The sequence below is a fragment of the Psilocybe cubensis genome, chromosome 6 (genome assembly GCF_017499595.1).
Source record: "Psilocybe cubensis strain MGC-MH-2018 chromosome 6, whole genome shotgun sequence".
In the NCBI taxonomy this organism is placed as follows: domain Eukaryota; kingdom Fungi; phylum Basidiomycota; class Agaricomycetes; order Agaricales; family Agrocybaceae; genus Psilocybe; species Psilocybe cubensis.
The window spans coordinates 3,331,040-3,348,213 of record NC_063004.1 but is presented as its reverse complement, the minus strand read 5'-3'; the positions used below and the strand labels follow the sequence as shown (position 1 = coordinate 3,348,213).

Below are 17,174 nucleotides of genomic sequence, written 5' to 3'. Positions count from 1 at the left end.
TGAAATGTTCTTTTAACTCAAACCTACTGCTTTTGTAGTTCTACAACAGGCTACAGCTATTAACTCTTCAGCTACTATGCTAGAAAATACCAACGAAGCACCACCTACAATGGTCGGAATACCATTAGCATTTATTGCTGATACTCCGGAAAAGCCAGCACCACAACCAGCTCGGGTCGACACGGACAGCTCCTCCAAAGAATCTGAGGTTGAATGCAGCCATTCTGAATGTGAATCGGAATCAGATGAATGCTGGTGTCAGTATGAACCAAAAGTAGTCAAGATAAAAAAGGTACGTGCCTTTGATCTGCAGAATTTTGTTATTGCCGCTAAAGCATACTCTGCAGACTGCAGAGGAAAGGGCAAAAGAACGCGCTGCTGCTGCTGAGCGGGAGGCCAAATGGCAAAATTTTATCACACAGCGGGCGCAGCGAAAAATGGCGGCCAGGGCAGTTGAGGCCTCAACGATAATCTGTACACAAATTAATTCAGACATCGGACACGACAAACCAAACACTCAACTTAACGAGATCAATAACGAGGGCAGTGGCAGTTGTGAGGTGGTGGATGAGCCAGCAGCAAAGGTCACGGCACAAGCACAATAGAACTCTGTAGCTAGTGTACATCCTTCTAGACACGTTGGGCAGCTCATCAAAGCGCTCAACGTTGCGGCCATTAATTTGTGCGTGCTGTTTGATGTCTTAGTCTATGGGAAATTGGACCTATGAGGAATACATATCTTTCCTTCTTTGATATCTCCCAGTTTGATTTGTGCGACAGCAAGTCGATGTCTGGCATTGTCGTCAGGTCGTAGTCGATATGCGGTCGAGCTGCAGGTACGTTGCCCATGTTTGTCATTATGACAAGGTGCGAGCCGTACGGGTGCGGTGGGGTTTCCGTGGTGGACTGCGTAATTGCCATGGGTCGTCTGCCTTTTGCCACCATCTCGTACCCTAATTATCAACAAAAAAATGAGAAAAAAATGCGGGTTGAGAAGAAAAAAAATACGTACATCGAGCGGGTTCTTTGCCGCCTCCCGCATTTGCTCAAAGTGCTCCTCAGCCCACTGAACACGCTCGTCGAACCGGCCTTATTGTACCCAAACAGATTCGCCCTGTGGATCTTAAGGCGGTGGAGAAGTCTTGCACTCTCCATTATGACAGTGTAGCTGGGCCCACGGCAGATGCACGTCAGCCGGACCTCGCGTAGGTGCTCTGCGCGACACATCGCCATGCGCTACAGACAGTGCCAATGAGTAGTGGGCGTGTAGGGCCCGACTTGCCTCTCTGCGCAGCGACGAGCGAGCGTTGGCGTCGCCGCGTCATTGACTCAACATCTATGGAAACGGGGTTAGCAGCAGTGCACTTCCAAGGTGCGTCAGTAGCTCGTTGTGATGCTTACCGTTACTCATCGCACCACTGATCCCTGTAGCCTGCTCCTGTATCACTACTCCTGCCCAATACTCATCAACCCCTCCTGCTCAGCGTCAACACTCTCCACCGCCTCGTATCCTCCGCAGTTCTGCGCATCATATCCACTTTGACGACGCCTTCAGACGTTAGCATTTGTCCGTCGATGAGCGGTGCAACTTACCATCGCAGTCTACCCCTGTCATTGCATCAATCCCATCGTGGTAGTGCCAGAACTCGATGGAGAACGCTTCGTCGGTCAGTAAATTTTAACAGTTATTGGGCTGCTGCTTACCGTCTTTCATCGTGTTGCCACCCTATCCAGCCAACATCAGATCAACCACCACCCGCTCCCTGTGATCGATGAGGCGCCACCAATTGATTTTGCTGAGTCGATTGCTGGTCTTCAATGTCGATGTCGACTAAAGGAGCGACCGGTAGGTACATGCTGCGAGGATGAGGGCGAGTATAGTGAAGAGGTAAGTTAGGAGGAGGTGTGTGGAGAGGTAGGTTGCGGCGTCGGAGATGGGGTGATGAGGTCGAGCCAGTCAGGTGGGAGAGGGGAGGTGTGGTTGGTGTTTGGGTTGGAGGGGGGTTTGGAGAAGAAGAAGAGTTGTCGCCGCCTGGCCAGTCGTCGTTGTCGTCGTCCAGTAGATGTTTGTTTCGCTATCATATCATATCAGTGACTGCGCACTGCGCAAGACGATGCGATGCACCTTCCAGTTGATCCGTACGCACTCCGACAACGTCAAATTGGAGCGATGGTGGCCAACCGCAAGCGACGCAGATGGATAGTGGTGGCCAACCGCGAGTGACGCAGATGGATAGTGGAGATTCTTGACGTTGGCTGGAAAAGTCCAAATGCGGGCAGCATGGCGGCGCTGTACCGCGCAGAGGCGATTCTTTGTGGCGTTGGTGGTCGAAGTGATGTCGTGTCTCAGGAGTGCAGGCTGGATGAGCGGGTCGTACTAGAGAGAAAGTGTTCAAAGGTGGGCAGCAGCCAGCCATCTTAGATCACATGACGGTGACGCGCGACCCGCGTCTCAACTGCGCGTTAACACATTTTTCACCATCGTCCCTGCCTTCTTGCTCATAATTCAAGCATTAGACATCCTCAGGCGAGCAACCAGTACAGAATACTGATGTACAAATGCCCAGCTACACTTTGCAAAGCAACGTATAGTCGAGAAACTAGCATATCCAAGCATGCAGCAAAGTGTGTGCACGTACTTGAGATGAACGAGAGGGCCCTGGCACTTTCCCGCCAAATAAAGAGAAATCGGGCAAACGGGCACAGCAGTGAAAAACATAGAAATAATGTGAGCTTTTTCTATCATACTTGCACTTGCCTGACTTTTGTTGTGAATACAGTTCACCAACCCATTTTATGCACAGGAAACCAGTGCCATGGATGATATCTGTCCCGCTTCACCAACCCCCTCCATACACGATCCGAGCCCGTTATCACATAGCGAGATCTCTATGCCCTCCTAGTCTGGCTGCCCATCACGCCAACACAGAAATCCGCGTAGGAATAATCAAACTCTGCCTGAACCTGTTTCATCTTTACCACCATTACCACTGTCTGCTACACGTCGGGTTACTCTGTATGTTCTCGACCGATTCACATCCGTAATCAATGTGTTTGGTGTTTGGCGCTACTACCCTCGACGCCCACATCACGATCCCGACTCTTTTCTTTCTCTGGAAGACCTGGCATCCAAACCAGCTACCTTCAAGCAGCTATCGTCCTCAATTCTGGATGGGATCACATCATATATCTCCAATCTTCAGCCTACCGTACGTCTTCTACTGCAATGGGCCAATAACGGCCAAACATCGAAGTCTATTGGGCAGATCAATGAGCTCGTTGATACGGTTTTACTTGCACCCAATTTCAATGCCCAGAACCTGATTGGTTTTGATGCTAGACGAGAGCATGCTCGAATGGACAAGGCAATTGCTACATTGGGGCTTGGAGCTCATTTCCGAGAAACCTGTGTACGAATTTGGGTGCCGTCTGGAATCCCACACTGTCCACCTCTTCCTTATCTTGTTCCAGGCCTCCTCCATCGCTCCTTCACCTCTCTTATCACTGAAATGTTTACGGGCCCTCTAGCCAAGCATATGCATTATGCTCCATTTGAGCTTTGGCATCAATCTCCCCGTACCAACAAATCTGAACGTATCTTTTCCGAACTCTATAATTCTGATGCATTTCTTGCCGAAAATGAAGCAATTCAGCGTCGTGGTGCATTACCTCCTGACAACCCCGATTGTAAACGTGAAAAGGTTGTGGCTGCTCTTCAAATTGCCTCTGATGCAACTCACTACACCAATTTCGGGAATGCCAAAGGATGGCCCATATATGTGATGGCAGGAAATTTGTCTAAATATATTTGTGCTCAGCCCGGCTCTGGTGCATTGCATCATCTAGCATATATTCCTTCGGTGTGTATGCTTTATAACTTTACTTGTGATTTTATATTTACTTTTCCGACAGCTTCCAGACTCGTTTAAAGATTTTGCATCGGAAAATCACCCCAAATGGAAATCACAAAGCCAACAACTGCTCACACATTGTCGACGCGAGTTAATCCACGGTGTCTGGAAGATTATATTGGATGATGACTTTAAGCATGCATACCTTTATGGAATAGTTATTAAATGCCATGACGGCATTGAAAGACGATTTTATCCGCGTATATTCACATATTCAGCTGATTATCCTGAAAAGTGTGGTTTTATTTGCTGCTGTATGTTCTTTACTGATTGGACCTTGGTTGTAGGGTTCTATTGGTCACGATTAGAGATAAGGGCCTATGCCCTTGTCCAACTTGTCTTGTGCCAAAGTCCAAGCTAGACCAGCTTGGATTGAAACGTGACAAGAATCTCCGAACTGATAATAGAACAGTTCGTCGATACATTGTCGAGCAAGTTGCACTCGCCCGTGATGCCATTTATCGTCTTGGGCATTCAATAAAATCGGAAGTTGTCGATCGCCTCCTCAAGCCGTTTTCTGGTGTTCCAACAGAAGTATGTATATTTTCTTAATGATTAAAAACCAAAAATGATGATTGTCACAGAATGCTTTTGTTGCGCGTTTGGGCCTTGATTTTAACCCGTCTGATATGCTAACTGTTGATTTGCTGCATGAGTTTGAAATCGGGGTCTGGAAAAGCTTATTTACTCATCTGATTAGATTACTATATGCTGCTAGAGGGGGTTCCGATGAACTTGTAACAGAGCTAGACAGACGGTACGTGTGCAAACTATGCCTGAATACTAATAATTAATATTCAAAATATAACAGATACCGACAGGTCTCAACCTTTGGCAATGGTACTATACGTAACTTTGCTGAAAATTCTTCGGAAATGAAAAAATTGGCAGCACGCGATTTCGAAGACCTTTTGCAAGTAAGAATCTAAAGCTTTACACACCTACATTCCATGCTAATACCTACTATAGTGTGCTATTCCTATATTTGAAGGACTGTTTCCAGATCCACATAATCGACAAATTTCAAAGCTCTTGTACCGTACCGCCGAATGGCACGGTTTGGCCAAGATGCGAATACATACCGAAGGGAGTTTAAAATTGCTTGACGAGCTCACTTTTGAATTTGGCAAATTAATGCGTGAATTTCGAGATGTAACTTGTACTCATTTTGAAACTTTTGAGCTTCCTCAAGAAACAGCGTCGTCAAGCACAGAAACAGGCGTCTACTGTGGAAAATAATGCACCAGCCAAAGCACCTTTGAGCCGACGTTCAATAAAATTCAATCTGAACACACCAAAGTTTCATTTTTTAGGGGATTATGTCCGACATATTCGAAATTTTGGAACCACTGATTCTTATTCAACTCAACTGGTATGTTTTGAATAGTATCGTACCCAATCTGTCTAATATAATCATGCAGAGCGAAGTGGCCCATCGTTTGCTAAAATCATTGTACAAATTGACAAACAAAAAGGATGCCAACAAGCAGATTGCTCAAAAGTACAGTCGCATGATGGCCTTGCAGAGTACAATGCCCTATCAACAGGATTGTTGTAACGGGCGCCCCTATCGAGTGTTTATACATGTTTAGCATCGGCCTGGACGATGCTGTTTTATGCGAAGTTTTCATCCTTAGTTACTTAGATCTTTATTTTGTACAAGTAAACTACCAATACGATTGGTTCTGGTTTACCTTGTGTGAAACTTGAGGTCTCTTCGTAAAGCAGAAGCTTTACACTTTTTTAAACCAGCCCGACGATTGGATCAAGACCAGAACTCGTGCAACCAACCGATACCGGAGGAAGAAAAATTTTCAAACACTCGCCACACCGAGACCACCACGGAATGTCGAACCAACAAAACTCACCAGCACCACCGGGACACCTGAGCACCACCCAGAACCATGGGGGTCAGCCAGACTACCACCAACTGGGAGGATACCAAGCAGACAACACTGGAGTAGAAGGTTATGAAGGTGAAGGTGAGGAGGATGAGGTTGAAGAAGAGGACCAGGGGAATGGAGAAGACGATGTAGGAGAGATAGTCGACATCGACATCCGACTCGGGCCCGTGTGGGAACTCCACAACGTTAACACACCGGCAAGACGAGAGGAGATAAAAGCCAAAGCGGTTGAGGTGGTTGAGGACGCCATGGAACATGCAGGCGTACCGACACAGCATATCAATCGAACACATCACGAGTACGTGGCATTGGTACTACGAGCAGCCACTAATATATCCAAGAAATACCAACGGGTTAGGCTGGAAAAAGAGTCCGTACGAGGACTCACCCCAATGAGTCAAGTACTCGGTGACAACGGCTCAGTACTGAACTCAGGATACGGAACGTCTGGGAACAGGACACCACAAAGCAGCTCACCCAACCCGCTCGTAAACCGGGCCAACGTGACGCTACGAAACAAGCGCATAGGGCGGGCAAAGACGTGGGTCGACCGAGTAGCATTCCAACGAATAAGGAACGCAGAAATTACCGAGAATGGGAAGTCCAATATCGACGACCAAGGCGTAATTTTTGATGGCCACATTGCCAAGGAGGCACTAGGCGGTGAGCAAATTCAAATGCATGGACAATTACCACCTAAGGGAAGTACATCGGACAACCATCAGACACCACAATTATCGCCCGCACCACAGGAAGGGGGACGATACACACGGGGTTTCTCCCTACCAGCGGCTGACAACCTCAAGGCCGACGCCAATGGGGCTATTGAGGCGAGGTTAGCACACAAAAAATTAATGCAGGACAGGCTGATCAAGCTTATCGATGAGAACCTGTCCACACAGATGGTACTCCCCCAGGGAACAAAGCTGAACTTGAAGCTAGAAACAGATAACAAATATAGCGGATTGCCCAAATTTGCCGCACTGGAAGACTGGCTAGCGAGTCTTTGCTACAGATTCGCCGTGAGGCAACTTGGAGGACCCGCATTGGACGCCGTACGCACGACATTACTCATGGAATACCTCGATGGTGAGGCACTACAGTTCTTCTCGCGACACGTAACAAGTGTGAACCGAACGCGGAAGGCATGGGACTTCAAAGGAGTCGTCCTAGCGTTATACGATAGATTCGTACATCCTACGTCGATGCAAGACGCGAGGGAAGGGTTCAGACGCGCCAAATATGTACCATCTAAAGGAGTACAAGGATACTATGACACCCTATTAGAGTGCGCACAGAATATGTACGAGTGGCCTGACGAATATACCATTTTGGAAAAATTCCTAGATGGCATCCCAGATGAGATGAGGACACACTTACTTAAAGACCGAGGACTGTCACCCGAAATGAATTCTATAACTGACTTTGTAGCCTTCGGCATACAATACGAGACAAGAGTCAAAACGCTAGACTACTACAAGAAGAGGACCACCCCAAATCAGGACACATACCAACCCAACGCCAACACGAACAACCGACGAGGTGCGATACGTGTAAGAGCCGGGAACAGGATTATGGTGCTCAGGTCCGCCCTGAGCGATGACCCAAAGACCAAACTAAATGATGGAATAAAGGTAAACAGTAAGGACTCACCACAACCAGACAAAGGTGACAAAGGTGGTGAGAGGAGAAACGAAATCAAGCAAGCATCCCCACCGAGGGCCACACAAGGAATGCGATGCTATAACTGCAAGAAAGAGGGACACTTAGCGCGTGAATGTCCGCTACCCAAGGAGAACCGAGTACATCTTCGCGCGGCGCACACCGCGGTACCTGAAGATGACGAAAGGGAATCAGACAGGGACGACGACCCACCTGAGCAGGAACCCACCGACGAACAGAATAGTGGTAATGAAGACGCATATACCGAGGTTGAGGTCATGAACTCTGACTGGTATGAGGAATACGCATCAGACAACGAGGATAATATGTACGCTATGAGGATCATAGGGTTGGACGAGGATACGCACCATGATGCCGCCCAGATACCCCAAGTGGATACTGACACAATGATGAAGGATAGTGATATCGGCCTGGAAACAACGGACGAGAGTGTCCCAGACCTACACTCCGTTCCGGACCCGGATGATGAAGGAGAATTCGCTCAATATAACGCTGCAATGACAGAAATTCCTGAACGAAGCGCTAAGAACTACGATGGGGCGAGGATGCGTAAAGTGAGAATGAAACTCACATCTAAGAGTCGCGTGCGCCCGCAGGTCAAGGCAGAACACAAAATCTGCCTGGCAACCTACACAAATGTGGGCGGTGTAGATGCCTGGACACTTTGGGACTCGGGCAGCACCACGTCAGGCATCACCCCAACGTTCGCGCAGATCGCGAACATCTCTGTTGACACGCTGCTAGATCCTCATATACTGCAGTTGGGAACGACAGGTAGCAGGTCGATGATCAAATACGGGGCCGACGTCACTGTAACGGTGGGAAGTACAACCACAAAGACATACCTTGATGTTGCCAACTTCGATCGATACGACATGGTTGTAGGAACACCGTTCATGTACCAAAATAAGGTGGTACTCGACTTTGAGAAAAGGGAGGTGCGGGTAAACGGCACCAGGATCCCAGCAGTGATAGTGCCACACCCCGACTCTGACTCAAGGCTTCGCCGCCAAAGGGTCACCAATAAAGCCACTCAGGAGTGACTCAATGGTAGGAAAGCGACCGTAGAGGATGTGACAGAGGAAGAGGAGCAGCACGTCGGAGAAAAGTTGAGAAACAACGACCCGCGCATTCTGCGCGGTATAGACGACGACGACGAAGACATGATAAGAAAAATTAAACCTAAAAACGATATTAGAACAACTACAAAAAAACCAACTGTGAAACAGGAAAACAATGGCGTACGTCGCGAAAAACGACCACCAAAACAACAAATAAAGGACAGACCTAAAGGGAAGACCGACCCAATATGGGATACACAGGTGAAAAAGGAACGAGAATATTGCCAGCCCACATCGTCCAAGGTAAAGGTGGAGGATCTAATCACCGACGAGGAAGAGAGTCGACTGGCTGCAAAATCCGACCACGCATCGGAAGGGTCCACGGGATCCCATCGACGGCTTTGGGACAGACCAGTACCGCCTCCTGACCTTGGATGGATATACGACCCGCGCATGCCGCGCGAATGGAATAAAACTGTAGCACGCAGTGGGGCACAGCAGTGGGCAACAAAGAGGGCAAGGGACGAGAGGGATGAGGTATATAGGCTACCCCGAGCCGACGAAATATCCGAGCCTTCGGAGTTCGAGTTTGACAGGCCTGGGAAACCAGATACGCGCACTAAGGCAGCACCATTGCGCCTGCGCTACCAAGACCAGTCTGAGAGAAATATTGACAAGCTACGTGAAGCAAGCAGTGCATCAGCGCGACTATGCAGCATGGCAACACGACCAAATGATAAAGGAAAAACGCGCGCTGTGGGACTCACAGATGAAGACATCCCACGACTGCGGCAACAATGGCACGATGAGTTTGTGGACATAGTCCAGGGAACCCCTAACGAACTACCACCCTTCAGAGAGGTTAACCACGAAATTCACCTCATTGACGAGAATAAACAATACACATACCACTTACCGCGCTGTCCACTATCGTTGAGAGATCAGTTCCATGAGAAACTGAATAGATACGTGAACGCAGGGTGGTGGGAGCTACGGGCAACATCGCAGGCCGCGCCGCTGATGTGCATACCTAAAAAGGACGGGAAACTACGTACGGTTGTTGACGCTAGGCAACGGAACGATAACACTGTCAAAGACGTGACCCCGCTGCCGGATCAGGACGTCATACGAGAGGATGTGGCAAGAGCAAAGTATGTATCGAAAATTGACCTTGCGGACGCATACGAACAGGTGCGAGTGAGGCTAGAGGATGTACACAAGACAGCGTTTGCCACTATATCTGGAACATACGTCAGCAATGTCGTACAGCAGGGCGATTGTAACGCCCCGGCCACATTCCAGAGACTAATGACAAGTATATTCCGGAGCGCGATAGGGAGGTACCTACACGCATATTTGGATGATCTATTCATAGTCACAGACACAATAGAGGAGCATGAGGAGGCACTGCGCTTTATGTTCAACAAGCTGAGGGAGAACAAGCTGTACGTGAAGTGGTCCAAGTGCGACCTGTATGCTACCAGGGTTGACTGTCTGGGACACATTATTGACGATAAGGGTATCCACCCCAATGCCGACAAACTGGCAAAAATCAGGGATTGGCGCACGCCACGCAACTACAATGACATCCAGCGATTCGTGGGCCTCATTAACTATGTTAGCAGCTTTCTACCAAACATAACGGCATATACGGGACCTCTGCAGGCCATGACACAGAACGCGGCACCATTCTTCTGGCGACCACTGCATCAGCGGTGCTTCGACATGATTAAACAAATCTGTTGCAAGACACCAGTACTGAAGCCCATTGATCCTAGGAATGGAAAGCAGATTTGGGTAATATGTGACGCATCAAAGACAGGCGTGGGGGCCATGTATGGGCAAGGCGACTCCTGGACAACCTGCAAACCCGCAGGCTTCATGTCAAAAAAGTTTACAAGCGCACAGCAGAATTATGCGGTGCACGAACTAGAAACACTGGCAATCCTCGAAGTGCTAATGAAGTGGGAGGACAAACTCGTGGGGTTTAAGATCCACGTCATTACAGACCATAAGGTGTTGGAATTCTTTAAGACCCAATCTAACTTGTCGTACCGACAGCGCCGTTGGTTGGAATACCTGTCCAGGTTCGATTTCGATATCACATATGTCAAGGGTGAATACAACAAGGTAGCGGACTGTTTGTCGCGCTACTACGAAAGCGACACTAGTGCGGATGTACACGAAGTCCATGACTATGTCTCGGCAGATGCGCGCATCGACCCTCAAGGCGAGGACCTGTCAAAGGAACGCTTTAGGGAGATCACAGAGCATGTTGTCGAAATAAGAGCAATGCGGGCGATGGAGCTGCGGCGCAGCCAGCGCCTGAAGGAGTTACGGGAAGAAAGAGAGGTGGAAGCTGAGATCTTGGCGGACGGACCAGTGCCGCCTGACAACCTCGACGAGATGACCAGTGTGAGTGATAGCCACGCGGGGGAAATCCCCGATATGACACTGGGAGAATGCATCCTGGGACAATCCGTCCGGTCAGCGCCCGCGCCACATACATTGATGATGCAATCGGACGCCTTTGTGGACGAGATCAAGAAGGAGTACAGCAACGACAAACTATACGAGGAGATTTTGCGTAACCCGGAACATCATAAGGCATTCTCGGTGTCGAACGGTCTCATCACGTATAAGAACATACGAGGAGACATTGTGACGTGTATTCCACGCAAACGCGCGCTAATCACGAGGGTGATTGAGGATGCACACCGCGTGTTGGGGCACTTTGGAGCACAAAGAACATCGGAATATGTCCGGCGTTGGTACTGGTGGCCGCAGTTGTTCAAAGACGTGGACATGTTCTGCAGAACGTGCGCCTCTTGTCAACGGGCAAAGGGTGCAACATCCAAACCGGTGGGTAAACTGCATTCACTGCCTGTACCAACGAAGCCGTGGGACTCTATTGGCATGGATTTCGTTGGACCATTCCCGGAATCGAGAGGTTATAACTACCTATGGGTGATCATATGCCGCATGACGAGCATGGTACACCTAATCCCTGTACACACGTCGACTACAGCTTCACAGCTGTCATGGATTTACATGCGAGAAATTGTCCGGTTACACGGACTTCCGAGCTCGATAGTCTGTGACAGGGATTCAAAGTTCACATCCAAATGGTGGACAGAGCTGCACAAACTGCTGGGTGCAAGGCTGCTCATGTCCACATCTTTCCATCCCCAGACAGATGGCCAGACAGAACGCACAAATCGCACGATAGGACAGATCTTCCGGGCAGTGGTCAGCAATGACCAGAAGGATTGGGTGGCCCGGGTTGACATGACCGAGTTTGCAATTAATGCGAGCGTTTCGGAAAGCACAAAGTACACACCCTTTGAGTTGAATGGTGGGTACATGCCATCCATGATAAAGGAGATACGCAGCGTGGACTCAGTATCACGGGGTATTACTGATTTTGCGCAAATGGCACTATTGAACCTAGCTGCGGCCCACGACGGCATTATCGAGGCGCGGGTGATGCAGACCAGGGCAGCAAACGGGAGACGTGGACCTGAACCCGACATACAGAAGGGATCGCTGGTCTACTTGTCGTCCAAAAATCTGAACCTACCCAAGAACCGCGCTTGCAAGCTCTGCCCAAAGTTTGTGGGACCTTACAGGGTGTTGGAGGCTCACCCAAAAACTTCAACATACACGTTGGAACTGCCGTCTGCATTGACCGCGCGCCGCATACACCCAACGTTCCACGTGTCTCTGTTGCGCCCATACCTTGCCTCGAGTGATGCCCTCTTCCCCGACCGTACGCAACCTGGGCCATATGATTTCGGCGCACCCGACGACCAGGAGTGGTTTGTTGACGAAATCACAGGCCACAGGTGGAATAGACGAGCCCTCGAGTTCGAGGTACGGTGGAGCCTGGGGGACACTACCTGGGAGCCGTTAAGTCACTGCAAGGATCTGGCGGCGCTAGACCGATACCTTGCACTGAAAGGCGTGGATCGGCCATCACAATTGCCGAGGCGTGATGCGACACGGTGATTGGCTGGCGACATGACCAAGCGGCTTGGCCGAACAGCCGGCGCCTATGACTTACCATCAGTTGGGTGGGTTGGAAGGTGTGAGACACCTCACCTCTGACCTTGACTCAATCATTACCAGAATCACCAACCTGCACTCTCGCAGCGAATATGCAACCTTCAAGCCTGTCTAACGACGTTGACTCCGGCGACTTGGCAGCGTCGCCGGCGGGGGAGGGGGACCTACTGAAGGAGATACAAGAACGCCTACAGAAATCCGGCATGGATGGCGGGCTCATCAACGGCGAAGTCTCAGGAGGAGCTCTGCTGCTGATAAACGACCTGGCACACGAAGTTGGGAAACTACGTACGCGCAATGCAATCCTGGCACAGGAATTACGTGGGACCAAGAGGAGTTGCGAGGATAATGAAAGTGAGACTGAGGGCGGACCCAGCAAGCGCCTTGCTCGCACAATTAGTGACCAAGAGCAGGCTAAAGCAGTAAACCGGAGGCTCAGAGTCATATCAGGGGTAAAGGTACCAGGGCCGTTGTTGCCGAAACCGAGAATTATAAAGGACACCAGCAACGACGTGGCGCCGCTCCAACAAGAAGACGAGGAACTAGTCCCTGTCCCGCCTGATTCCGACGGAGAGTTCTCGCCTAGTGGACGCCAACGCAGTCGCAAGGAGATGGTGACATACGTACATGCGCGAAGGCAGCAGAGGGAGAGGGCAATGCGACGGAACCGCGAGATCGAGGATGCGAGGCGTAGGGCTGAAATGGAGTTCACGGGGCGCACCCCAGACTTATTTGGGGTGGTACATTTGCCCCGACAGGCACCACAACGCGACAACACACTGCGCGGTATGGCATTAGCGTCCACATACATATCTACGAGGAGCAACACAGTGTTTGTCCGGTCTACAGCGCTACTGGCTGAAAAATGGGAGCGCAAAAAGCCGTCAGCATACAGGGCCAGCATGGGCTCTAACCGACACAACGTATACGAAAAGGCCCCTCATGGGTTCCCCGAGAGTCCCTTCGAAGCCACACAACTGGTGAAAATCACACAGGATGTGCGGGTACCTCCATGGGTGCGGGTAGAGGCGTACACCTTGCTGGACATCTTTAGGGATATTGCAGGGCGCGTTATAGCAAACTGCCGTGACAGGACCATGAATTACGTGCTCACCATTGCTCTTGTGGACTACATCCCTGATGTTGACAAGAGTTATTTCGCAAAAACGGCCATTGCGCGTGACCCCAGGAAACTGGAGGCAGCAGCTCACGATATATCACCCAAGTACCCCAGCCATCATCGACTCCTGGAAATTGACGACTTGGGGAGAAGCATACTTCTTTATGGGCACCCTGGAGGAGTAAACCCCATTGTGGGTGCAATACTCAACATGATGTTTGGTGCGGACAGACGCTCAGTATTTGGATACGGACTGTCGAGAATGTTGAGCCCTGCAGACCGGAATGCACGCACAGCGTTTGTGAAACAGTTTGCAATTATAGCAGCCCATAGCAACCTCTATCGAGAGGGCATTAGGCGATTCAACGCCGATAACCCTGGAAAGGAGTTCAGGCCACAATCGGGACCAACATATCGATTCACTCGATGTGAGATTGACCCGGATCACATTCGTAACATGTCCACAGGCCTGGTTATCGATGTACTCATCAACAACGGCATCCCACCCGAGTGGATAGACCACGCGTACAACTTCGGGTTCCAGTACTTCAATCAGAAGCATTCGGGAACCACCATGGACGAGTCACTGTATGCAGATATCGATAACGAACGCCTACGCCGGCTGGACGCATTCGGAGAACCAGCCCCCATCGCAGAATGGGACGGCTGGCGCCCAGCGACAGAGGGCGATCGCATTCGCCTTGCGTTAATACTAGAACAGGAGGAGGGGTTACAACCACCCCGATTCAGCCTCAGAGATTCAGGATGGCTCCTCGCAGGGCAGCCACCGACGTCAAGGTTTCTCGTGAATCGACCGGACCCCATGATTGTCGAACCTGGAGAAGCGCCGGCCTTGACCACTCAGCCCACTCCTATCACGTCGACAGCAGCGGGCGCTAGCAAGACGCCCAGCGCTAACGCGCCTGAAGTTGAAGCGTCCCTTGCTAGCGCTGCCAGCTCAGCCCTCACAATAAGTGAGGAACCCAGGCCGCACAGCGCTAACGCGCCTGAAAAGTGTGGTTTTATTTGCTGCTGTATGTTCTTTACTGATTGGACCTTGGTTGTAGGGTTCTATTGGTCACGATTAGAGATAAGGGCCTATGCCCTTGTCCAACTTGTCTTGTGCCAAAGTCCAAGCTAGACCAGCTTGGATTGAAACGTGACAAGAATCTCCGAACTGATAATAGAACAGTTTGTCGATACATTGTCGAGCAAGTTGCACTCGCCCGTGATGCCATTTATTGTCTTGGGCATTCAATAAAATCGGAAGTTGTCGATCGCCTCCTCAAGCCGTTTTCTGGTGTTCCAACAGAAGTATGTATATTTTCTTAATGATTAAAAACCAAAAATGATGATTGTCACAGAATGCTTTTGTTGCGCGTTTGGGCCTTGATTTTAACCCGTCTGATATGCTAACTGTTGATTTGCTGCATGAGTTTGAAATCGGGGTCTGGAAAAGCTTATTTACTCATCTGATTAGATTACTATATGCTGCTAGAGGGGGTTCCGATGAACTTGTAACAGAGCTAGACAGACGGTACGTGTGCAAACTATGCCTGAATACTAATAATTAATATTCAAAATATAACAGATACCGACAGGTCTCAACCTTTGGCAATGGTACTATACGTAACTTTGCTGAAAATTCTTCGGAAATGAAAAAATTGGCAGCACGCAATTTCGAAGACCTTTTGCAAGTAAGAATCTAAAGCTTTACACACCTACATTCCATGCTAATACCTACTATAGTGTGCTATTCCTATATTTGAAGGACTGTTTCCAGATCCACATAATCGACAAATTTCAAAGCTCTTGTACCGTACCGCCGAATGGCACGGTTTGGCCAAGATGCGAATACATACCGAAGGGAGTTTAAAATTGCTTGACGAGCTCACTTTTGAATTTGGCAAATTAATGCGTGAATTTCGAGATGTAACTTGTACTCATTTTGAAACTTTTGAGCTTCCTCAAGAAACAGCGTCGTCAAGCACAGAAACAGGCGTCTACTGTGGAAAATAATGCACCAGCCAAAGCACCTTTGAGCCGACGTTCAATAAAATTCAATCTGAACACACCAAAGTTTCATTTTTTAGGGGATTATGTCCGACATATTCGAAATTTTGGAACCACTGATTCTTATTCAACTCAACTGGTATGTTTTGAATAGTATCGTACCCAATCTGTCTAATATAATCATGCAGAGCGAAGTGGCCCATCGTTTGCTAAAATCATTGTACAAATTGACAAACAAAAAGGATGCCAACAAGCAGATTGCTCAAAAGTACAGTCGCATGATGGCCTTGCAGAGTACAATGCCCTATCAACAGGATTGTATGGCTGAAAGGGCAGAAGCAGCAGTATCTGGGCATCTTCAAGACACGCACTATATCTCAAAATCACGAAATACGCCAGTCCCAATTTTCGCTTTTATGCAAAATGATACTGATCCTGCAAAGAAGGTAAGTCATTGTTTGTGTTCGAGTCACTTTAATAGTTCATATAGCTGTTTATAGAACTTTTTGCATCTCCTCAAGAATCACCTACTAGGCCGATTGACTGGAAGAACATTTGACGGCGACGACACAGATTCTCTTTTTGATGATGAAGATTGTAATAATCTTCAATTTATCAACAATACAATGTTTCGAGTTAATACTATGCGTACGTATTATACTACGTATGACATGCGACGGGCATATGACACCATCAGCACACGAAGCCATCCGTTTGTCATGGTGCTATCTCCAGAAACGGAACCAGGTGCCCATCCCTTCTGGTATGCATCTGTGATAGGTGTTTTTCATGCAGACGTTCAGCACACGGGGCCAAAATCACGCAATTGCAGCCCAAAGCGAGTGGAATTTCTGTGGGTACGTTGGTTGGGGGTAGAACCTGGGTACAAATCTGGTCGAAAACTAGCATGTCTTCCCAAAATCGGATTTGTTGTAGAAGACGATGAATTTGCGTTTGGATTTTTGGACCCTTCTTTGGTTGTTCGTGGATGTCATCTACTTCCATCCTTTGTTGACGGGCGGACAAATGAATTGTTGCGCACAACAGGTCCAACTCAGGCCAGACCGCCCCAGGAAACCGATGACTGGATGAACTACTATGTCAACATGTACGTTTCTAATTGTTTGGTCTTGCACTGTGTTGACTTCAATTTTACAGCTTTGTTGATCGTGATATGCTATCTCGATATCTCGGCATTGGAATCGGTCACCAAGAAGCCTCAGGAAGATTTCAATTTGAAGAGCCTTCCGACATTGCAGAAGAACTTGAGGCAGCAGAAGATGATGGACCTGGGTGTCCCGATGACATGTCTGATGACTCAGAGTCCGATAATGAAGATATCGACAGTCATTCAGCAAACGAGGACTTTGACGATGACACTGTTGATAACGACGATCTTGGTTTTAATGATTTGTAA

At 48.9% G+C, this 17,174-nt stretch overlaps 4 protein-coding genes across 4 annotated transcripts; 3 read left to right on the top strand and 1 right to left on the bottom strand.

Moving 5' to 3' along the window:
* Window positions 1-76: 76 nt before the first annotated feature.
* JR316_0007530 (uncharacterized protein) lies at window positions 77-605 on the top strand (the record flags this gene model as incomplete). The annotated part of the gene is made up of 2 exons (XM_047893270.1): window positions 77-292; window positions 348-605. The coding sequence occupies 2 exons, from the start codon at window positions 77-79 to the stop codon at window positions 603-605; spliced, it is 474 nt and encodes a 157-aa protein (XP_047748552.1).
* Window positions 606-706: 101 nt separating this feature from the next.
* JR316_0007529 (uncharacterized protein) lies at window positions 707-1,155 on the bottom strand (the record flags this gene model as incomplete). The annotated part of the gene is made up of 2 exons (XM_047893269.1): window positions 707-953; window positions 1,013-1,155. The coding sequence occupies 2 exons, from the start codon at window positions 1,153-1,155 to the stop codon at window positions 707-709; spliced, it is 390 nt and encodes a 129-aa protein (XP_047748551.1).
* A 1,489-nt stretch (window positions 1,156-2,644) lies between these two features.
* Window positions 2,645-5,150, top strand: JR316_0007528 (uncharacterized protein; the record flags this gene model as incomplete). Its single annotated transcript, XM_047893268.1, has 8 exons — window positions 2,645-2,728; window positions 3,204-3,860; window positions 3,913-4,145; window positions 4,199-4,445; window positions 4,496-4,566; window positions 4,612-4,668; window positions 4,723-4,828; window positions 4,881-5,150. The coding sequence occupies 8 exons, from the start codon at window positions 2,645-2,647 to the stop codon at window positions 5,148-5,150; spliced, it is 1,725 nt and encodes a 574-aa protein (XP_047748550.1).
* Window positions 5,151-12,716: 7,566 nt separating this feature from the next.
* JR316_0007527 (uncharacterized protein) lies at window positions 12,717-17,174 on the top strand (the record flags this gene model as incomplete). Its single annotated transcript, XM_047893267.1, has 9 exons — window positions 12,717-14,758; window positions 14,812-15,058; window positions 15,109-15,281; window positions 15,336-15,441; window positions 15,494-15,676; window positions 15,717-15,896; window positions 15,946-16,203; window positions 16,258-16,865; window positions 16,916-17,174. 9 exons carry the CDS (start codon window positions 12,717-12,719, stop codon window positions 17,172-17,174), a joined length of 4,056 nt encoding a protein of 1,351 aa, XP_047748549.1.